The 20,787-nt window shown below is 40.3% G+C and overlaps 1 protein-coding gene across 1 annotated transcript; it reads left to right on the top strand.

Annotated features, from left to right (window-relative positions):
* Positions 1 to 283: 283 nt before the first annotated feature.
* Positions 284 to 20,785, top strand: LOC109984918 (rho-related GTP-binding protein RhoA-D). The gene is made up of 5 exons (XM_020635093.3): positions 284 to 439; positions 14,052 to 14,207; positions 16,602 to 16,722; positions 18,393 to 18,523; positions 18,825 to 20,785. Exons 2-5 carry the CDS (start codon positions 14,052 to 14,054, stop codon positions 18,996 to 18,998), a joined length of 582 nt encoding a protein of 193 aa, XP_020490749.1. The 5' UTR covers positions 284 to 439; the 3' UTR covers positions 18,999 to 20,785.
* Positions 20,786 to 20,787: the final 2 nt, after the last annotated feature.

The following is a 20,787-nucleotide window of genomic DNA, read 5'->3' as shown; positions in this document are numbered from 1 at the left end:
ATCATGGTTACAACAAGAGTTCACATAAGTTATTTGTGTACTAATGTACAGGGAAAAATCCACACTGGATAGTTGTTTTTTTTTTTCAAGCAACACCAAGGCTATTTGTGACCGATGTTTTACTTGTTAATAGCTATTTGATACTCCCTTTAGTAATAGTTGGACATGCATGTTGGTTTCTCTGATCAAGTGTATGACATTTGAAATAAACTTTTTTTTTTTTGCAGGCTCAACTACTGTTTTTCTTCTGAGTTAAACGACTTAGAAAAGTGTCCATGCAGACCTTGAACGCAGCATTAGGGAGGGTCTTGTGAGTAGGCCTACCAGTTTGGCCGCTTCAACCAGCTCCTTTACTCTGATTACAGCCGCTTTAAGGGTCGAGCGACAGCGGCAGGGGAACACGGAGGACTTTGGTATCTGAAAGCACACTGTGGGAAGGGTAAGAGAACAAATTGTTCTTCTCGTTTTGTTTCGTTTAATTTATAAACCGTCTGAAGAGCTGATTTAGTAAGAAATAGCGAGCCTGAAGTTCGAAGGAGAAGTATTCAAACGAGCTGAGAAACCAGCAGCACCTCGGTGAATCAAAAACCTGTTACTTGTTTCGAAGTTTTCTTTTTCCGGCGTAATGCCATTAGATTGTCGACATTTTTTGGTCGATGAAACTGTGGAAGTAAAGCATCTTAAAACAGTGGACACTCCCGTTTATTCTCTCTCCAGCAATTCCGCGTCGAAGATATGGGTCATATCTTACCAAGCCCTTTTCTATATTCCCATTTTTATTGGCTACTTCATTGCGTAATTTAATTATATAAACTTCAGCTGTGGAGGTGGAACAAGCAGATATTTTCTCGCTGTCTAAAACTTTTAAGACCTCTTTCTCGTTTAAAACCTCTTTTAGTAAATGGTATCGGGTGTGTTTCGTGTGAACAAGAATAATTTGATGGCAAAAGTGTATATCTGAACATGTAAAATATACTACCGAGTGAGTGTCACTGTGGTTTTCCTTTGTGCTTTATAAAGTCATTTCTTCTCGCCTGTTTGGTGAAAAGCAGTTGGAAAAATGTGCCCGTCCCGAGGAAATTCCTCTCCGAGTCACCACACCCTTGTTGTGCTGCTCTGCTACTGTAGCACAAACCCTCATATCTCTCACAGGCTTGTTCCCTGTGTCTCGGCTTGTTCCCGTAACAAACAAACAAACAAACAAGCCAAAAAAATTGCGCTGGGAACCAAGGGAACCCTGCAGAAGTGTGTCGTGCATCAAGAGGGCTACGCTACAATATTTGTGTTTTCTACATCGTCTCACACACTCGTTAAACACATACACACAGGGCCGGCACTAAAAAGCATTCCTGTTAGGGTTTCTTACACCTTCAGAGCCTTTGTGTGGGCAGAAGGCACGTCAAATGTTTGTGTGGCTACTACAGGAGATAGTATGACGTCATTGTAGCTGAACAGCTGACTGCTGACCAAGCTGTTTACAGGTAGTGGTCAGAAGTAGAAGTGATACACACACACGCACGCACACACACACACACGCACACAAAGCAGCGCCAGTGCAGTGAAACGAAATGTTATTCAAATCCCAATCTAGACTATCTTCATATGAGAGCAGAAGTCATGATGTCCATGGTTGTTGTTCACTGACTTCTCGCCAAGTGATGCAATCAAGAAATGCTCTGTTCAAAGTGAGCTGCTTTAGACTTGTAGAAGTGTTGATGATAATGATTTGGGGTACGTGATATATTGTGGTAATCTAAATTCAGAGCAGTATGCAGAGATGATTAAAGGGGCCCATGCACAGAAGAATCCTTGGGGGGGGGGGGGGGGGAGACAACTAGAACCTGTTGAATAAAAAAAAAGACAAATTAAATGTTTTGCAAGGTTGTGTGAACATGTAGCCCAAACTGAAGATATGTTTACAGCACCTGTGTCAGTGATGGAACAGGGCTGCAGGAATAGTAAAACAAATTCAGCCATAATATAAGTATGATAACGAATCAGGTCAAAGCAACAGTGGGCTGCAGTCGATGGTTTTTTGTTGTTGCAATTTCTCATCCAGTATATAGAAAGAACATGAAGTACTGAAACGTGCTTGTCACTATGCAAAATGGGATGTTTTGTTTGATCAGTCCAAACCCTAATATATTCAGACCAGAAAATCCTCACACTATATTTAATTGAAAAAGTGTAATTGAGTTAATTCTTGAAAAATGACCTAAATGGAAAGCGGTTGTATCTTGCATCCCTAGCATGCCCCCACCCCCCCCCCAATCATTCATTCTTGGCGTATTAAGGTCACCTCAGAGGACCATTGAATAGCAGTAGGTCAGTATAAAAGCCTTGATGTAAAACTATTGTGAATCAAATGCTCCCATACAGGCCACGATCGCCAGAGGCCAATCAACCCGAAGCTAAACAACTTGTTGTCTTCTCTTTGTTGTGCTTTCGAGCACTATGAGTGTTTTACATTTTATTAGTGCCAAACTTCAGAGATGGAGAACATAGAAAATATGCTGTTTTCCATTGAAAAATGTTTACGAAGTGGTGCATGGGCAGGAAGATAGTTTTGTGTTTTTTTTCCCAATCAGCTCATACTCGTATTAGGAATCTAAGGTGGTCGAACACAATGCCATATCCTATCTCAGATTAGTCTGGACTCATTTCTGTGAAATGTGATTTCCAAGGAGACCAGTGTCATACTGAAAACAAAACCAACTTCATCTCATTTTCACCTTGTATCACAGGAAAGGGCTGAGGTGAAACTTGTCACTGGGGTAATCTGACAGTGACCAACAAACATGTAAGCATGGCAAATTGTGTCGGCTGTGGGGTGCATCGGGCACAGACAGCGTGCAGACGAGAAGAAACTCTGGGAAGAAGAGTTCATCTCTGGGGGAGTTTCCTGTTTGGATCTTGCTGCCTGCATTATCAGGAACTCCCAAAAAAGGACAATTTAGAAAGCTAAACATTTCCACTGATTCACATTAGCAGCAAAGCCCACAGGGGTGTCTTCTGATAAGCTGCTTCTATGTCAGATACAGCTCTTTCTTAGCATAAAACATCAGTTTGTTAAGAGTGAGTGCCATTATAACTCAAACTGGTGTCATCACTTCTCTTTTGTAGTTTTTCAATGGATTTGAGCAGCTGATACATTCTGAATCAGGACCTTAAGTATTTGAGTGAAGTTGGCTTGATCGTGTCATTGAATGTGTGATGAATATTATTAATGAAATGAATCCTCTCATTTTTAAGGCTGTGAACATTGATTAGTTTGCCAATTCAGACTAAGGTGTTTCTGTCTTCTTCTTGGCCAACAAAAACCAATTGGATCTCTTTGAATCGTAGTTATTTCAGCCTTAAGTTTCTTGTCGCTGTTAAAGGCTAAGCCTAATGAGATTCAATTAGAGATTTGAAAGGATTGAATACCAAACAGATGGACAGGAGGGATAAGAGAGACCGCTGAGGTGTTGGAGGGGTTAGTGCGTCAGCTTTGGCTTTTATTTGTGCAGTGTGTGTCTGAAAGGAGGAATGCAGCACCCCAAGGATACGGAACATTAGCTCTCTGGTGGTGACATCACACTGCAACACAGGAAGAGAGAGAGAGAGAGAGAGCGAAGGAAAAGATGAGAGAACAGAATGGGAGCAATTGCCTGAAGGAGGATGGGTAGAAAAAAAAGGGAGAGCTTAAATGATGAGTGAGTCAGAAACAGGGCACAGTGGAATCCTGCTAACTCGGTGTGCCCGTAAATATGCACGCTTTATTATCTTGTGAAAATCCTTAGCCTCTGTAGACTCAAAAAAAACATTAATTCATCCTGATTAGCTATGTTACCCATCCGCGCTATGTCTAATTCATTCATCTTTAAATATTGCTCTCATGGATTATTAATCAAAGCCTTACTTATTACACTTTGTTATGTTTGGAATTACTCCATATTTGTTATTTGTTGCTTGTACTACTAGAAACGCACCTTCTAGTTCAACAACCACGCCTCTTCTTAATAGCTTCCCTCCCTCTGTCCAACCTTTCTGTTGTCTGTTACCACAAGCGAAGGCTCAGGGGTGGATGAAAGGATAATTCTGTGTGATATTTCTCTCTTTCGCCTCTGCTCTGAGCTGTAAGCACTGTGATAAATTGGGCTGGGGGAGTCTCAATGGCTCAGTCCTATTTTGGGCTGATCTCTGACTATAGCTGCTTCCATGGCCTGGATCCTGAGCAGCAGCTTCTGCTCCCAAGTTTGATTCAACCTTGAAACTTTACCTCAGGTTCAACTTCAATAATTTCTCCCATCCAGCCTCAGGAAAAGGGTTATGTTTGGAAGAGTGAAAGTGAAAGCATCTGATGTTGCGTTATTTTGCACGTACCTCCTAATCAGATTTTCCAGTTTGTGGCGTGTGATGTATCGTGTATTAGGTAGTCCTTCCATTTTACAGCTCAAAGGATTATCCTTAACCTTAAATAGAGCTACCCTAAAAATTTAGAAAATATACTGTAAAGTTTTTTTTTATTTAACCAGGTAGTTGACTCATTGAGGTCAAGATCTCTTTAAGAAGAGTGACATGGCCAAGAGGGCAGCAGCACACAACAAGTTTAGAGTAACAACAATTGCAATGTGCAAAATGGTTTCGCAGAGTTTAGTATTGGTGTTGGTAAACAATCGCTCTACAATGAGAAAGTATAACCTGTCTCTCCAGAAATGATTTCCAGTAAAAGGCTGGACTGAAAATACACCAGAATAGCTGTTAACATGTCTAGTCGACAGTATTCAATGTCTTTATGAATCTATGGAAAGCCTTTTGTCACCCAGGAAGACGCTTCATGAGATGTTTTATTTGAATACAATTATTTTAGGGATATGACAGTCTCTAGTCTAGAGTCAGACATTTTAAAGAGAGGGAGAGTAGGCAATGACGAACCTGGGCCACCTGCTTGGAAGACCATAGCCTCTGTGCATGGGGTGCAGGCACTAACCGCTAGGCTACTGGCACCCAATTTTTCTTACCTTTTGATGAACTGCATTGGCACTGACAATTACTAGATTAATGAATACAGTGTTTGGTCTAGCAAATGTCAATCAAATTAAAGCTAAATATTGATTATTTGATAACTGATAATTTCACATACCGGACTGTAAAATGAAATCATAACCCACGGTTAATGCACACCTAAGAGTGTGATGTATGAAGAAGAGATGGACAATTTGATTTTCCACAGCTTTTTTAAAGACTTGTGGGAAATGTATTGCAGTCATGTTGGCTTGGTATAAAACTGTAAAAACAAAAACGTCAACACCAAAAACAATACATTAGACAATGCAGTCAGAGTGTCATAAAAATATGTTTTATACCAATATGCCATCACGCTTTTGCATTGCCAAACTTCCCTTTTTTAGCCTTACATGATTGTTTGTTATTTTGTCAAATAGTCCAAAACTTAGTGCCAATGTGGACACAGACGACTGGCATTTGCTTTGAAATAGCTGAGGAGAAATACTCCATTAGTTTCAGATGGTTTCTTTTGACAACAGCAACAATCACTTCAAGCCTTTCACTGCAGTCATGTCTGTCACTTATGAACTTTCTGAATGTAGTCTGCAAAACATACTGAAACTTGAAAGTAATTGAAATCATGGTTTGTGAACTAGAATTAGAATGATTCTTGTTTAAACAGCAGCAGCAACTATTGTGCACAGAATCTCAATGACTATATCCATACCCAAGCATTGTCACATTTTCTGTATTGTAACAGAAGAGTGAGCTCTGTTTGTATAATCCTGTCAAGGTTTCAAGAGGGTGGGGGGGGGGTGTGTTGTGTGTTTAGGGGACAGGCTGTAGAAAGTGGGTGAGACATTCCTCATAGCTTACGTCCTCCCACATTTTTTCACACAGTTAGACAGGCTTGTGTGTTAGCATCCAGTGACCCATTATTAATCATCATGTGGAATGCATTTGGCTGCTTTGAACAATCAGTGTGTCAATACTTGAACTGCTAACAGTTGGGTTTGTATTTGTCTTAAAAATTGAAAATTATTTTCTAGACGTCAACTGCAAGTGTGGAGCTACAGGGCTGCTTCTGTTGCTTTTCATCGTACATATTTGATATCATGACATATTGATGATTAGCTAGTGCTCGTGTTCGGGTTTACAGAGCATCTGAAATCCTGTTTGTCTTCTGGTAATTCTGTATTTACTTTTTTCTGTCATCGGTAACTTCTGACCGCTTCTTTTGCCAAGTTAAGGTGTTTTATGAACTGTCCTTTTCTTCTGGCAGATTACCTAACATAAATTATTTAGTCAACGTTCTATGTGTTAAGACCTTTTCTCTCAGTACAATACATAATCGCTACTTGCAGTGACTGCAGTTTTGACAATCTGCACACCAACATTCAGGAAGTTTCTCTTTTTTTTTCTGTGCTGGGCTGTCAGACTGGGTCAAAAGGGGAATTCTCGCTACAGTTTCATCAGTGTCCAAGTCCAGGCTTGTCTTGGCCACTCAAGCACATTTCCTGGCTTCTCTAAAGGCACCAACGTTTTCTTTAACCTATGTATTACAGGGACGTTGAGAGGTCCTCACCTCATGTGCATTATTGAGCGAGTTTTCCTGAAGGAGATTTGCAGTCACAAAAAAAACAGCCAGGATTTTTATAACTATGCAAAGTAATCATGGTGGCAACTGCTTGATCCTTAGTCACAATGATCACAAGGCTAAAAGTATGCTGGTTATGTTACAGGGTAATCCACAAGGAATGTGGGCCTATATCATGTATTCAGATGGTCACATAGCAGCTTCACACCTGAAGATGTAGCATTACATTGAAGTTTAAGTTGAAGCAGGTCCAAATGTTTTGCTCAGGAATCTTGCAGTTCTTGCTCTAATAATGAGTTAGGTGATGAACCTGGATATGGTTATATTTTGAAGGTTGTGATCTATTGTTTGGTGTAATCTGGCATTCTGTGAAGAGAGAAGTATTTCTAGTTGTTTTGGTTTGAGATTAAACTTCCCTGATCTGTCAGTAGCAATAAACTGATTAGCTCCTGGATTATTACTAAACATATTTATTTTTATGTAGCCCCAATTAATTTAGACATTTCTGAACATAGGTCACAAATTCATAACCCTCGGTATTGCCAAGATTTTTGCTTGTTGCAAATATCTTTCATGAAAACATCCAGTTTGTTTGTTTGTTACTGATGACAATATTCTTCAGTATTACTGTTTTAATGGAGAATAGTAGGATGATTTTTGTCATCTGGCACTCAAGCAACAAAAGAAGTTATTGCACTATGGCTTTTCAAAAGTCCTCTGTTGTTGCCAGTTGATTTCTCATGTTTGGAACTCTTAAGTATTGAGCTGTATTGTGATGTTAGTCAATCCGTCAACCGTTAATTATCAACATTAATTTTAATTTTAATTTTTTTAACGTGGACGTTTATTTGAAAAATGATTAACAAAACATTTCACTTCCGTTGAATTAGGTTTTCTCTAAACATTATTTTTGTAACTTGAATGCACTTTTGCCAACTCCAGTCAGCTGACCATATTTGCTCCTGACTCTCTGAAGAGCCGGGACTGCCGACCGTGTTGGTTTCCCTTTATTCAGCTGACACATCTTCATCATGTGTGATGCAGCCACAGAGGGGAGAGAAAGAAAGTCCTGTTTCTACCAATGCTGTCATGGCTATAGTAGCCTAGGAACAGTGAATGGAAGGTCTTGATTGGTGGGGTCAATTGGAAAGTCATGAACTAGTGTAGAGAAAACAGTTGGACCTTTGAATCAATCTGTGAATCTTTATGGATGTTAGGATTCAGTCTTTTACTGGATTCGGACCATGATGACGCTTGACAATGCAAGACCAGTAGAGTACAGTAGACCTTCACATGGTGTGAAAAATGAAGCATAAACCCTTTTCACACATACTTTAGGCTATGTTTGAACGCAAACAGCCGCATTCTTCGCGCGGACTTCACCCAGAGTTTCTCTGGCCAGACCCCTAGTATTTTATCCGCAGAATATCCGAGTGAGCTGATGTCTGAACGCGGCCGAATATACTCCAGAGATTTTCAATTTGAGCCAATGGAAAGAGAATGACGTTTATATAGTGACCGGCTAAAGTGTCTGCACGCGACCACTACGATCTCCGTGCACGTAATTAAACAGCTGCATTCTGTTTTCTGTTCGTCAGTATGTTGTTCTCCTCTCTTTTGTGAATGTTGTCATTCCATTGGATTACACATAGCATTGATATAAAGGCAAATATTCTCATTATAACGTTGTGTAGCGGACTCTGTTGCTTCGGCCACTACTTCCACGTTGTTAAATATCATGTCTTACGTCGGGAATTCCCCCGCGCCCCCTCCCCTCTGACAGGGAAAGTCCTTTGGAGAAGTCCTCCTGTAAATATCTAGATGTTATCCGGAGTGCATATGTGAAAACGGCTATAAAGACATGTTTGTTTGTTAGTGGTCTGACCGATGCATGGATGCAACTTTATGGTCTGAATCACAGGAATCCAAGCTTTCTAGCATAGTAGGCTACATGAGGGATACACTGAATATACATAGAACAGCATTTGTTTAGGTGTCGGTGATAATGAGAAAAAACATCTACAGGTGGCTGTCAGGGAAGGGTGATGAAAAAAGTTTCTATTACCTTCAGAGTTTTAATACAGGAACATACAGTACTTTAAGATACTGAGTCTTCAGAACTCCAATCTATTGACAGTGCAAAAAGCAGATGTTTTAGTTGTTTATTAGTAAGACTGGTTAACATTGATTTTAAAATCAGTTAATGGAATTAACTGATTTACTGATATTGAAGTTAACGACCTCTTTGTTAACCGATTAATGGTTAACCGCTTATTGTGTTTATTAACTGTGCCCACCTCTGGATAGATCTAACATCAGATACAAACCTGATTAGATCTGACTTAAAAATTATGACCGCTCATCTCCAGCTCCACCTGTTGTTTTGGAGCGTAGGTTAAAGGCAATTTATTTACTGGAATGTTTTTCACTGTTTATGAGGTGAAAACATGGGCATTTCCCAAAATGGCCAGCGGTGATTCTGCTTATGCTGACCGAATTTTTTACTTAAAGTTTTAGATCTTGTGTAGTCTTACTACTAGTGGGGTGCTCACAATTTCTTGTGTATACCCTATTTCATTGGGCTCATACTTAAGCAAGATAAAGTTTGTATCTCGTTGCCTCTGCTAGAATGAACTAGCTAATTATCTTTCTCCTACCCTTTCCAGTGAACAGGGCTGGCTAATGTGTTACTTCTGGGGCAGAAATCAGTGACTGTGCTGCATGTGCAAAGAATGAGAACTTTGTCCCCAGCTGCACCACATTGGGATAAACATTATGCAAGACAGGATCATACAACTAGAGACACGTGTAAACGCACAGTCTCCTGCCCAAATATACCACTCTTCTCTTTTAGGTCAATTTGTTTATGAGAACAGGTGTACAAAGGATTCACTGCATCATTTTGTTCCCACTCTTTATTTGTAACACAGGGATTTATGCAGGAGTTTTGTCTTGCAGCTCTTTCTATTCAGTGCTACGCCACACAGATCCTTATCCTTATTTCTATTATTTATAAGCACATTAATAAAGTTATTATTCTTTTAGAATAACTTTCCCCTTACTCTGACTGAGGCCTACTTACCAGAAAATATAATCCAGAGCACACTTAATTATTGATTATTGAACATGACACAGCAGAGTGCTTTAACACCAAAGCAAATGGCAAAACAATGAATAGCTGTAGGCACTTCAGGATGTGATTCTTTGATGCATTCAATTTGCTTCAATGTGGTTAATGCAGCCTCAGTTGAAGGCCACAGATGAAAATGTCCTATTTATTATTGTTTGATATCAATTTGTTATTCAAGGAAACTCCCACAGTCAGCCCCCCCCCTCTCCAAAACCCTAACTCTCATTGTTGCTTCCCCCAAATACAACCGAAAGTCACAAGTTGGTCAATGAAGAGTTTCAGTTGTCCAAAAAGAAAGAGTTTCACCTCCTCTGCAGTCTGAGTTTCTGTTAGACTTGTCTAGAATTTTAGAGGCTTAGGCCTCCCTCTTTAGGAAAGTTGGCTGTAAGTGTAAAATATATGTGTGACACAGTATGCTGAGGGCTTTTTGCCTTCGGAGAGTTGTTAAGTAACGGTAGTCCTCTGGAAGTTTCCACAAAAGTATCAGGGTCAAGTATAGCTGTTGTGAAAAATACAGTGAGTACATGATTTATTTAATGCAATGTTACTGCATCATCTCACCTTAGTTTGTTAGAGCAGTCTAGAAGGGAGAGACCGTTTGTCCTCCTCCTTGTGCTAATAATGCATATTTGAAGTCACCTGAAGGAAGAAAGTCAACCAGGTGAAATCTTGTTGTCTTTCCTGTTTTTCATTGTTTTCTCCTTCACTAGTTTTTGTCTCACCAGGAAGCATTGAAGGAAGTAAGGAAGGTGATTGCGGTCCGATATAGTGAGGGAAAAGCCACAGTCAAATTGTAATGGTATTAAGGATTGAACTGAATAAAGATTGATGAGAAAAGTTCTTGCAGATATATTTTTTTGTTTGGTTGAAGAAATCCAAATCACAGTTGTGTTGAATGTGTCCCAAAATAGATAATGGGTTGTGTTAATTTTATGGCATTCTCTTTTTTGGATATCACATCCATGTTTAATGGATACATCAGTGTTGGCTGACTTTATAATGTTGAGTCGTAACTTCACCACATTGAATGGTTACAGCTCTCATTTGGGAATGTATTACTCTCAAGACTCTGTTCCTGCCTTTGTATTGGCACAGTGTGCACACACATTAATGCAAAGGCAAGGGACCATTATCCTCACTAACTGCCATGTCCTGCTACTGCCACAGACGGCACGTTGTGAGAGCTGTTGCCATCAATAAGCGGCATTATTCTTTCTCAGCACAAGATCTGCAAGACTAGACCGATTTTGTCAAGCTTTCTGGGTTTGCCAGCAGCTTGTTTGTGTGTGTGTGTTGGTGTGTGTGTTTGTCTTCCCCTCCGGCAGTGACAGTATGATGTATGGAGTAGCAGCAGCCTGCTATCACAGAGAACAGGTGGCTCTCTCCAGAGACAAACACTGGCCTGATTTAATGTGTGGGAGAGAAAAGCAATTTGAACAATTGCCGTTTTATTCTTGTGGTGAAAATGGTAGCTCTTGTAACAGTTGGTGAAGGAATTATTTAAAATTACACCTTTCATTTATGAACATCCAAAAACCTCATCTTGTTTTTCTTTAGGGCTCTTTATATTTTTCCCAAAAAGCCAAAAAATGTTTTGTATCCAGGAGGGTTTTTCTTCAGTGATTGAATATATAGTTTTTGTCCACTCTGCACAGAGGAGCCATCATGTTGTCTGCACTATATTAAATGGCTGTAGTTATTACTATAAATTTGTATTTACTAGGCCATCCCAGCCAATCCCCTCTGACCAGGCACCTACAGTTTATACAGACAAGTGCTGCAAAATTCTGTTCACCATCTCATTGCACAAGGTTCCTGTCAAATAAAAATATTTGTAAATATTTCTGTGAGGATTTGAATAAGTTGTGGATCTTTCCTCACTGTGAGGAAATAAATATTTGCCCAGGTGTTTTGCTTTTTTTGGTTTGAAGTCAACAGACTCCTTAAACCTGCTGTAACAAGCTACACAACATCACCTTTTAAGCTGATGTGGTAAACTTGTTGGCAAGCAGTTGCCTGTTTACACATCGAGCCGTTTCAGAGCAACATTGTCCTACATTTAGACTCATGTTTACAGCCACCTGACAGAAGTAGGTCTGTCTTAAGCTCTGTTCTGTGGTCACCACTTAGTAATGGTGGAAAAATATACTCTCAAACTCCTGAGTGCTCCAGTGTGCATCTGTTTATCTGTCCGCTGGCTGTTTACTGAGCAGGGGTCTCATTTATTACCGTTGCGTACGCACAAAACGGGGTCTGAAACTGGCGTACGCCTTTTCCCACGCAAAGTCTGTGATCTATTAAAAACAAAGCTGACGGTAAAATGTGCGCACCGGTAAGCGAACTCTGACTCAGGTACGTACATTTTGGAGGCATGGGAAATTTGCGACACAGACGGCGAAGTGGTGAATTGAAGCCTGCAGATATTGATGTCTCTTCCACAATTTATTTCACCAAATATCAAACTTTACTGACAGATCCACGTCATCATAATCATTCAAACCGATGGTTTTATTTAGGCTATAATCGCGCATGCAGTGAGCCTTTTTCAATAAGTCACTTTCATTATGACAATATATAAATGTGAAAAAGAAAAAACGTCCGCCACATACATATTGCATCAGCGCCGTCTTACCATTATCCAGGACGGACCTCAGAGGACTGGACTTGTACACTAATGTAATCACTGATGTAGAGTTAAAAATTAGACTTAATACAAAAACCATAGAGGAACGAGTTTTCATTAATATCTTTCAATATCGTGCATTTATCATCAAGTGTGGTTCTTAGTTTGAATAAAGATACCTGCGTCAAGGCGCACAGAGACACAGCGGTGGCTTCACACATTTCGCCTTCTCGTTACTCAGCACATCTTCATCAGCTGCACGTATTTATTCTGTAAATAATTCAAGTGTGGACATTAAGTCGGGACATCTCTGACACGATCATTAGGTCTATCCTCATAATTAGTCACAGAGCAGACAGAGTTTCCCACGAAAAAATGTGGCCAACAATCAAACATTTTTGTTCGTTGATCAAACGTTTGATTGATGATATGATGGAGTGAGGGAGACTGCTGACTGACGTGAGCACTCTGACAATATGAAGAAGTCAGTGTCGGTCCCGTAAACATGTAAACATTGCGGATATACTCGTGCGTAATGATGAACGGCGTATGTTTTGGCACATAGGACAGGGTGGAATGCAGGACCGACTTGGTGTCATTCTCTGATTTTTGTTAAGTTTGTGATCCTCTTTCTGCAGTAAACTACCGATATGTCCATTTTTTTTTCCTTTACTTCATTCACAAACTCCTCCGTTTCTGGGTCAGAAAGTTTCGTTTCTTCGCCTAAACTTCCGTGTTTCGCTGCGATCCAGCGCTAGAAACCTTTGATCTGCCCCCTCGTTTGTATGCATTTTCATTCACACGCTGCTTTGCGTTGACCGTTTATGGTTGAATGTGGGCGTGTAGAGGACGGAACATGGGACTAATCTACATGGTGAAGACAGTCAAAGAACATAAGAACAAAACAATGAGCTCAAAGACATTGTGATGCTTCAGAGAAAAGTACACACAGTCATATGAGCAAGTCTTGGTCAACTATTGATTAGAGGTGCTTTATTTAAGGATGGTGTGTTTTTCCATCATTTGTCAGCACTCTGTGTCAAAGCAGAGGTGTAGATCTTTGTTTTGGTGCAGGTAGTCTTAGATGTGTGAAATCTGAGCTGCTGGTAGGCTGCCAGTACCTTGTCTCATCACATACCGCCTTCCCTCTATTATTGTCAGCTTGTGGGAGATGGCTATTGATCCCTGTGTATTTGTGTGTATGGCGGTATATTTTCTATGAGAATGCATGATTCAGTCACTAACACTCTCACCTCGCAGATATACAGCTCAGAGAAATAGCGGAGAATACAGAGGTGTCAACAAAAACAGAAGGAGCTGTAGTCAACGTTGCCACAGGGATGTAGAAGTGACGCATTAAGGCCTGTTTTTAAATGTGATTGTGGAGAGGCAGCAGCAGACTGTAGCTCTCCCATTCCCTTTCCCCCCTGCTGCCTTTTCCTCGACCAGCACTGAACCCTTAACTCGACTCTGTTTTTCACCTCACACACAGGACACGGTTCAGGAAAGGGAAGAGGGTGCGGTTCTAAAACACACTTCCATCATCTCATTTTTCCCTTCGTTCCCACTCTGACTATTTCTGGTGTCATTGTTTCTACTCCCTCCTTGTTCTGAAGAGACTTGTTTCTTACCAGTTGACTGACTGTTCATTCTCATGCATCTTAACCCTTAATTAAAAGACTAACAAAGTTTTTTTTTTTTTTATTCTTTAGATGGCTGCCATCAGAAAGAAGTTGGTGATAGTTGGGGATGGTGCCTGTGGAAAGACATGTCTGCTCATCGTCTTCAGTAAGGACCAGTTCCCAGAGGTCTACGTCCCCACTGTGTTTGAGAACTACATCGCAGACATTGAAGTTGACGGCAAACAGGTACTTTTATTTATTTTGGTTTGGGGCCTTAATTTAATTTTTCAAATTGGGAGGAATTCCCCTTTAAATTCTCTACATAGGTTTTTTTTTTTTAACTATGGGGCTGATTTTATTTGTAAACTGAAACTTACCGTGTGAGTTTTTTACTGGTTAAACTGGTTATAAAACACACTACTGATGCCTCCATATGACGTATAAAAGCAAACAAGACCAGTAGGAAGAACACTTATCATTTGTGTATGATAATGCTATTCACTGCTGCAACGGGGTCAGTGTTTGACAAAGGCTTTTACATCACACAGGCTGGAGGAGCCTTGTTCACAGTTTCCATGGAAAAGACTCACAGTGGGGAAATATCTGACGTTGAAAAGACAGCAGGACTTTTTCTCATTAGAGAACACTACTTAATGTACACCACAAACTTATAGTGCAGAATGCAGAGCATGCAACACGCATTGAGGAGATCAGAGCAGGGATGATTTATAGTGAGTGGGTTTTTATTGCAGAATGGAACCCCTCAACGCAGGGTGAGCACCCAGCTTCCATACATTTTCTGTGGATTAGACAGCAATTCAATAATATGAAACAAAATATAACATTTGAACAATTTTTTTTTTTTTTTTTTTTATTATAATTTTTTTCAGCTAAACAAATATTGAGTTGGAATCTACAGTTACCCTGAGTCCATAGAAACTGTTTAATCGGTAGCCATCTTTAAATGAGCTAAACTAAATTTCATTACTCACATTTAACAAAACATTTCCACTGCTGGTGAAATGAGGCAAGGTGAACAGGTCCGTAAGAATCAGTGCAGCACATGATTATGTTTTCCTGCCTCAGCTGTAGGAGTGTGTTGATATTTTCTGAAAACACTGATGTATCCAATTTCATGTTACGTTACATTTTGTCTTAATGTGCCATTTCACTTTCAGATTTGTCTCTCAACTTTTTTACGTCTTTTGTCCTCGTTATTTCTGTTCTCCTCTCCTCTTCCATTCGTCCTACAGTAAATGGACAGTAAATTTCAAACAAACCGGACTTCTTTACTCAAGACTTTACCCATGATCTGCCAAACTGTATGTTTTCAAATACATAACAGCTAAAGGCCTGTAGAAGTCCAGTTATCCAATCATTCATGAACATGATAGATAACAGAATTTATAATTACATAATTGTAATCAAAATATGTAATTGCCTTTTGTTGATAATACTTTATCTCAAATGTGTTGTAGTGCCCCCCTCCAACCGTGTCGCACAACCTCCAGTGAGGGCAAAACTCGTGGGAAGCCAAAAGGCCGCCTCTTGAGCGAGTAATAGGCAAAAAGCATCCTTATCAATATTATCTCCTGTTAGTGTGATAGATATTCAATCCCACAAGTGGATCCTTTAGTGAGGATTTTGAATGTAGGTCGATAAAAAACGTTCTCAGATCAGACCGGTTTATTTGACACATTAAACTGTTTCCAAATATGACCCTGTTGGACCTGGTTGTTGAGAATCACGTGTTGATGGGGATAAGTGGCTGACCCAATCCTTTGGTCTTTTCATTGTAATTAAGCAGCAGAGCTCCAGACAACAACAGGAAATGGGTCAGTGCCACCTTCCTGGCCAGTTTGACTCTCCCCCCACCCCAACCCCTCTTCATACATCATGACTAATGTCCCATTTCCTTTACCTATTTCCTGTGCGGTGTAATACAAAGTCAACTGTACTGCAGGCCTCTTAAATGTGGTCCAAATGTTTAATGTTGTAGTGAAATATTACTGACGGGGTCATTGTCATTGAGAAACATTATAATGCCCCCCTCTTACTTTTTGTAGTATTTAGTTTTGGTTTCAAACACTGAACAAGAAGACTGAACAGATGAGTTCAGGCTGACTCCTGAGAGACACCTAGTGGTAAAAGCAGCAGAGCTGGACACCAGTTGTCATTATGTTGTGTTGCTGACTGTTCCCAGTTAGAATATGAGGTATAGTGCACTGTCTGTTTGTGTACTGGTGAAAATGCCCTGCAAGCAGCACCTTGGCAGCATGTGAGTGTAGGGAGATGTCAGAAATGTGCTGATAAATTGCTTGTTTACTATACTGGGGGACAATTCTAACAATTTCTACAGAGTTTGAGGCGCAGTTTTCCAGATGTTATTGTAATGTGTTTGAGGCTACTGTACAGAGGTTTAAGGGAGACTATGACACCCTCTTCTGAGTCACTTTCTAAGCTTGATATTTAAGGAAAACATTGTCGAAATCTTTTTTTTCCTCTTTCTGACACTATTCTTTGTTCCACATATTTGTCTGATGTACGCTTCCCACCTTTTCATCCAGCTGTCAATAAAGAGGGAACATCCAACCGTATTTTTAAAATGTTTCTTTTATTTTTGTTCTCCTTTTCTTTTAGGTGGAGTTAGCGTTGTGGGATACAGCAGGTCAAGAAGATTATGACAGACTAAGGCCTCTCTCCTACCCTGACACCGACGTCATCCTCATGTGTTTCTCCATAGACAGCCCCGACAGTTTAGGTAAGGCTGGACTCACATTGCTTTCCTACTTAACTGAAGCTACCTCCAAATAATATTGTTGAGTCCCGGTGAGCTCATTATGATAATGCACTTTTTGACCCTCGTTGTGGTGCTAGTGAGTCAATGCAACTGGTTGTTTTTCTTCAGTTTAGAACCGTTTTGTTGTTTCTAAGCAATTAGAAAAACCTCAGTGAACATGACAAATGTGTGGTTAGTCACAAAGAAGAACACAAAGAAAAGACCTTGTATAGCAGTTTTCACATATGCACTATGGTCCTCATAGCTGGGTCTCCTGAGGTAAGACGTGACATGGACATTCTTCTCACATCAGCTCACTCGGACTTGCTGCGGATAAAATACAAGGGTTCTGGCAGGAGAAACTCCGGGTGAAGTCTGAGCGAAAATGTGACTGTTTGCGTTCACATATACAGATCCTCCTAATACCTGCTAGCAAGTTTTCAGTGATCATACACAACTATTTCATACATAAGATCATGGTTTTTTTTTTTGTTCTGATGGAGGAGGGAATTTTTCAAAGATCTCAACTTAAATATCAACATTTTCCACCCCAAGGTCATCCTCGTGTTATCAGGATGACATGAAAAAAAAAATTATGCTTTCCTTTTCTTGGTTAAAGGCAGGGTTGGTAATTTTCTCCAGATACACTTTCTAAGATTTTGGTTGAAATTGTCTTTAGGTCCTGAGAGAAATGAATAATTAATGTGCTCTGAAAAAGGAACCGTCATCTGTAGCTGTGTTTAGCCTGTAAAAACATGTCTGCCCTGAGGTACAAATTTGATGAACCAATCATGCCTCACTGTCTCCCTGCACATTCTCTACCACTTGCCCCCAGTAGCCCACACTCAAAGCGTGTCACTGATGACTGAGTTTATACTGTGAGTTTGTCACTGGCTATTGTGAGTAGTAAAAAAGTCAGTATAAGTTGTTTTTTTTTACATATGTTGATGATCAAATCTTGTGTTTAATTACCGCTGAATGAGACAACGTAGTTTCTACACAAAGCAAGCAATGAGCTGAGGTCTGCTCAACCGTGCTCGTGCATATAAGTGAGGGCCGTGGCTTTTGAAGGAGCACAGAGGGGAGGGGACGGCTGTAGACAGGCACTGAGGGAATACTTTCAAAATCATGCGTGTTTTTGAAAATGACCAACCCTTCCTTTAGAGTCAGTAATGAAAGTAACACCACACGTGGCTGCTACTGAGCTAAGGACAGATGAAGGAATAATCAAGAAGTTAGGGTTAGGTTTCTTTCTGTGGATCATTTTAAATCGCTGCATCCTTACTCCTGTTGCAATGTGGGCGCTAAAAATGTCTGCATTTCTGCCAGCAGCAAACACTGAATATGTTAGATGAGGAGTGTTTTTGAAGAAAATGTCTTATTTAGCCAGACTTGCTCCTCGATGCTCTCTCCCACACTGTTTTGACCTGGGCATCGCCACAGATGGCTTTCCTTCTCTACCACAGCATGGCGTGTCCCTCTCCACAGCACAGTTTTTGGCTAGCAGGTCATGTTTCAGGGACGGGTCATTAACTCCACAATGTTTGTCTATACAGTCACAAGGGAATGATGGAGGCCTCTCCCTACTTGTAGGAAGAGAAGTCAGTGATTTACTGAGACTTACTTTTATTTGATTGTTTTAAATTTTGTAGAGAACATTCCTGAGAAATGGACGCCAGAAGTGAAACACTTTTGCCCCAACGTCCCCATCATTCTCGTGGGTAACAAGAAGGACCTTAGAAATGATGAACACACACGCAGAGAGCTGGCCAAGATGAAACAGGTTGGTGTTACTGGCAACAAATGACCCCAAAATCAATCCGTCTCTCTTTATATAAATCTATATATAGTGCTTATTTCACAATTCATGTTCTTTTGTTCTTTACATTGTTCTTTTTTCTTGTTATGTAGTAAAAGCCTGGCACATGTGATTATCTCTCATTGGCTGTTATTAGTCTATGATCGAGGACAAACTCGTGTTTCTGATGAAGTTTTAAAGAAGAACCAGTCATCTCTCTTTTCCAATCAGTCTTTTAATATCCATATTGTCATTTTGACCCACTGTCTGTCCCGTTAACTTTCAGGAGCCGGTTAAGTCCGAAGAGGGCAGAGACATGGCCAACCGCATAAGTGCCTTTGGCTACCTGGAATGCTCGGCCAAGACCAAGGACGGCGTGCGGGAGGTGTTCGAGATGGCCACCAGAGCAGCGCTGCAGGTCCGCAAACGCAAGAAGAGGGGTGGTTGCCAGCTACTGTGAGGGGGCGGAGTTTGTTTGCCAATTAGCAACCAAGGGAGGACTCCCCATATAAACACAGAGCAAACTTAGTGAATCAATGGCTTCCGAGGACTTTACTTACTTCACCGATGCAGATATGCCACAGGAGAATATGACAGACTGACACACCTGTTTAAAAGCAAAACAGCTTCTTTCTTCTTTTTTAAAATAAAAAAAACTCTTATTCCTTCTGCTACTCACTCTTTAGTTTCTGTTAGGTTTTTCCCTGTACCTGCACACCAGCCTTTATGTGTGAAGGACCTATCCCTTCCTTCTATATGAATGAATGTATGTATGTTTGTGTGTGTGTGTGTATATATATATATATATATATATATATATATATGTGCACATACTTTACAAATATATCATGCCTCTGCCTCTTTGTTATGATTGTTTACAGAGAAAAAGTTTTGTAGCACACGTCTTGCTCTCAGCTCACACACTCGTTTAAAAGTTTTTTTCTAGTTTTGCTCTGATAGTTTGGAACATTGTTTTTTGTTGTTTTTTTTACCCGCATGTACTACTCAGTCTCCTTCAGTCATGATTCATCTACTCTTTGCACCACTATTAAATGTAGTTAAACCCTAAAAAGTTTTAGTTCACCAAGTGCTGAGTTGGAAGAGATTTTTCCCCAAATGTTTTTTTCTGACATAAAGAACTACATTTTGACCCAGTTCACTCTGCATTAATCCCCCGAAGCCTTCTTACACTGATTCAGCATATACAGCTTTTTAGTTGATAGGTTTGGGATGCACCTTGCTCCATCTCCCTCATGGTGATAGCTTAAACTGGCACTGGAGACAGTGGTCCATTGTCACGCTTATACTGACAGATTTGCATCTAAAAAGACGTCACCATTGCCTCCCCTCAAACAAGGCTCCTGTCTGTACTCTGCATGGCTGGTTCAGATCCAGTATACATCACTGTACTCTTGGTTTTCTGTGGAAAAGTGCACAGTGTAACACAGTCTACAGCCATGTTCATTTTCAGGGAAAAATAACCCCGACGTCCAACTGACATATTGATGACTGCTCGGTTATCATGAAAAGGTTGTAAGCTTCTCTAAGTTGAAATGGGGGCTTTAACAGTGGAGAATAGGTCTTCATTTAACACTAAAGGGACACTCTTTGAAAACCTTCGGTTTCTAGTGGCCGGTCAAAGGTTTGATCAGAAGGTGCTCCTCCAAGATAAATTACATTTTGCCAACATGTACCCAGAGGATGTGTTTTTTTTTTTACCTGAAACGTCTGCTGTTGTATTTGGACTCTAAACTGTAACAGCAACTTTAAACACTACATTTACACACATGCCCCAAATGATTATATTAATAGAGAACTTGAACAAGAAAATTCCAACTGGAGAGCCAGTTGTCTTAGTGACCAAAACCACAACTTACTCCACTTGTCCTATCTCGTTAAACTTCTTCCATGATTCTGTCAGGCCCCCGATTGAGTCAGCGTGTGCTTCTGTCATGCATGTCATAAAACAAAACTATCTGTCTCACAGTATTGGAGTGCATTGAATGGTCCCTGCATTGATCTTACCAACATCATAAGCGACATATGTGGTGATCTTTCTTTTATCTGGTACATTCAGATACATTGAATGTTCCTGGCTTGGGCTAATTCCTGGACAGTGCCTCTTCGTAATGTTGAAACGTGGTAGAATGAAAATATGAATTGTGGTGGCGCTTTACAAACAGGAGAGGGGTGTGTGTTGAATGTCTGAATGAGACAACATGTTAATAAAGTATTTTTCAAATACTGCC

This window comes from Labrus bergylta, chromosome 12, assembly GCF_963930695.1.
Source record: "Labrus bergylta chromosome 12, fLabBer1.1, whole genome shotgun sequence".
NCBI lineage: Eukaryota > Metazoa > Chordata > Actinopteri > Labriformes > Labridae > Labrus > Labrus bergylta.
The sequence above is the reverse complement of the archived record's forward strand: the minus strand, read 5'-3'. Positions and strand labels throughout refer to the sequence as shown.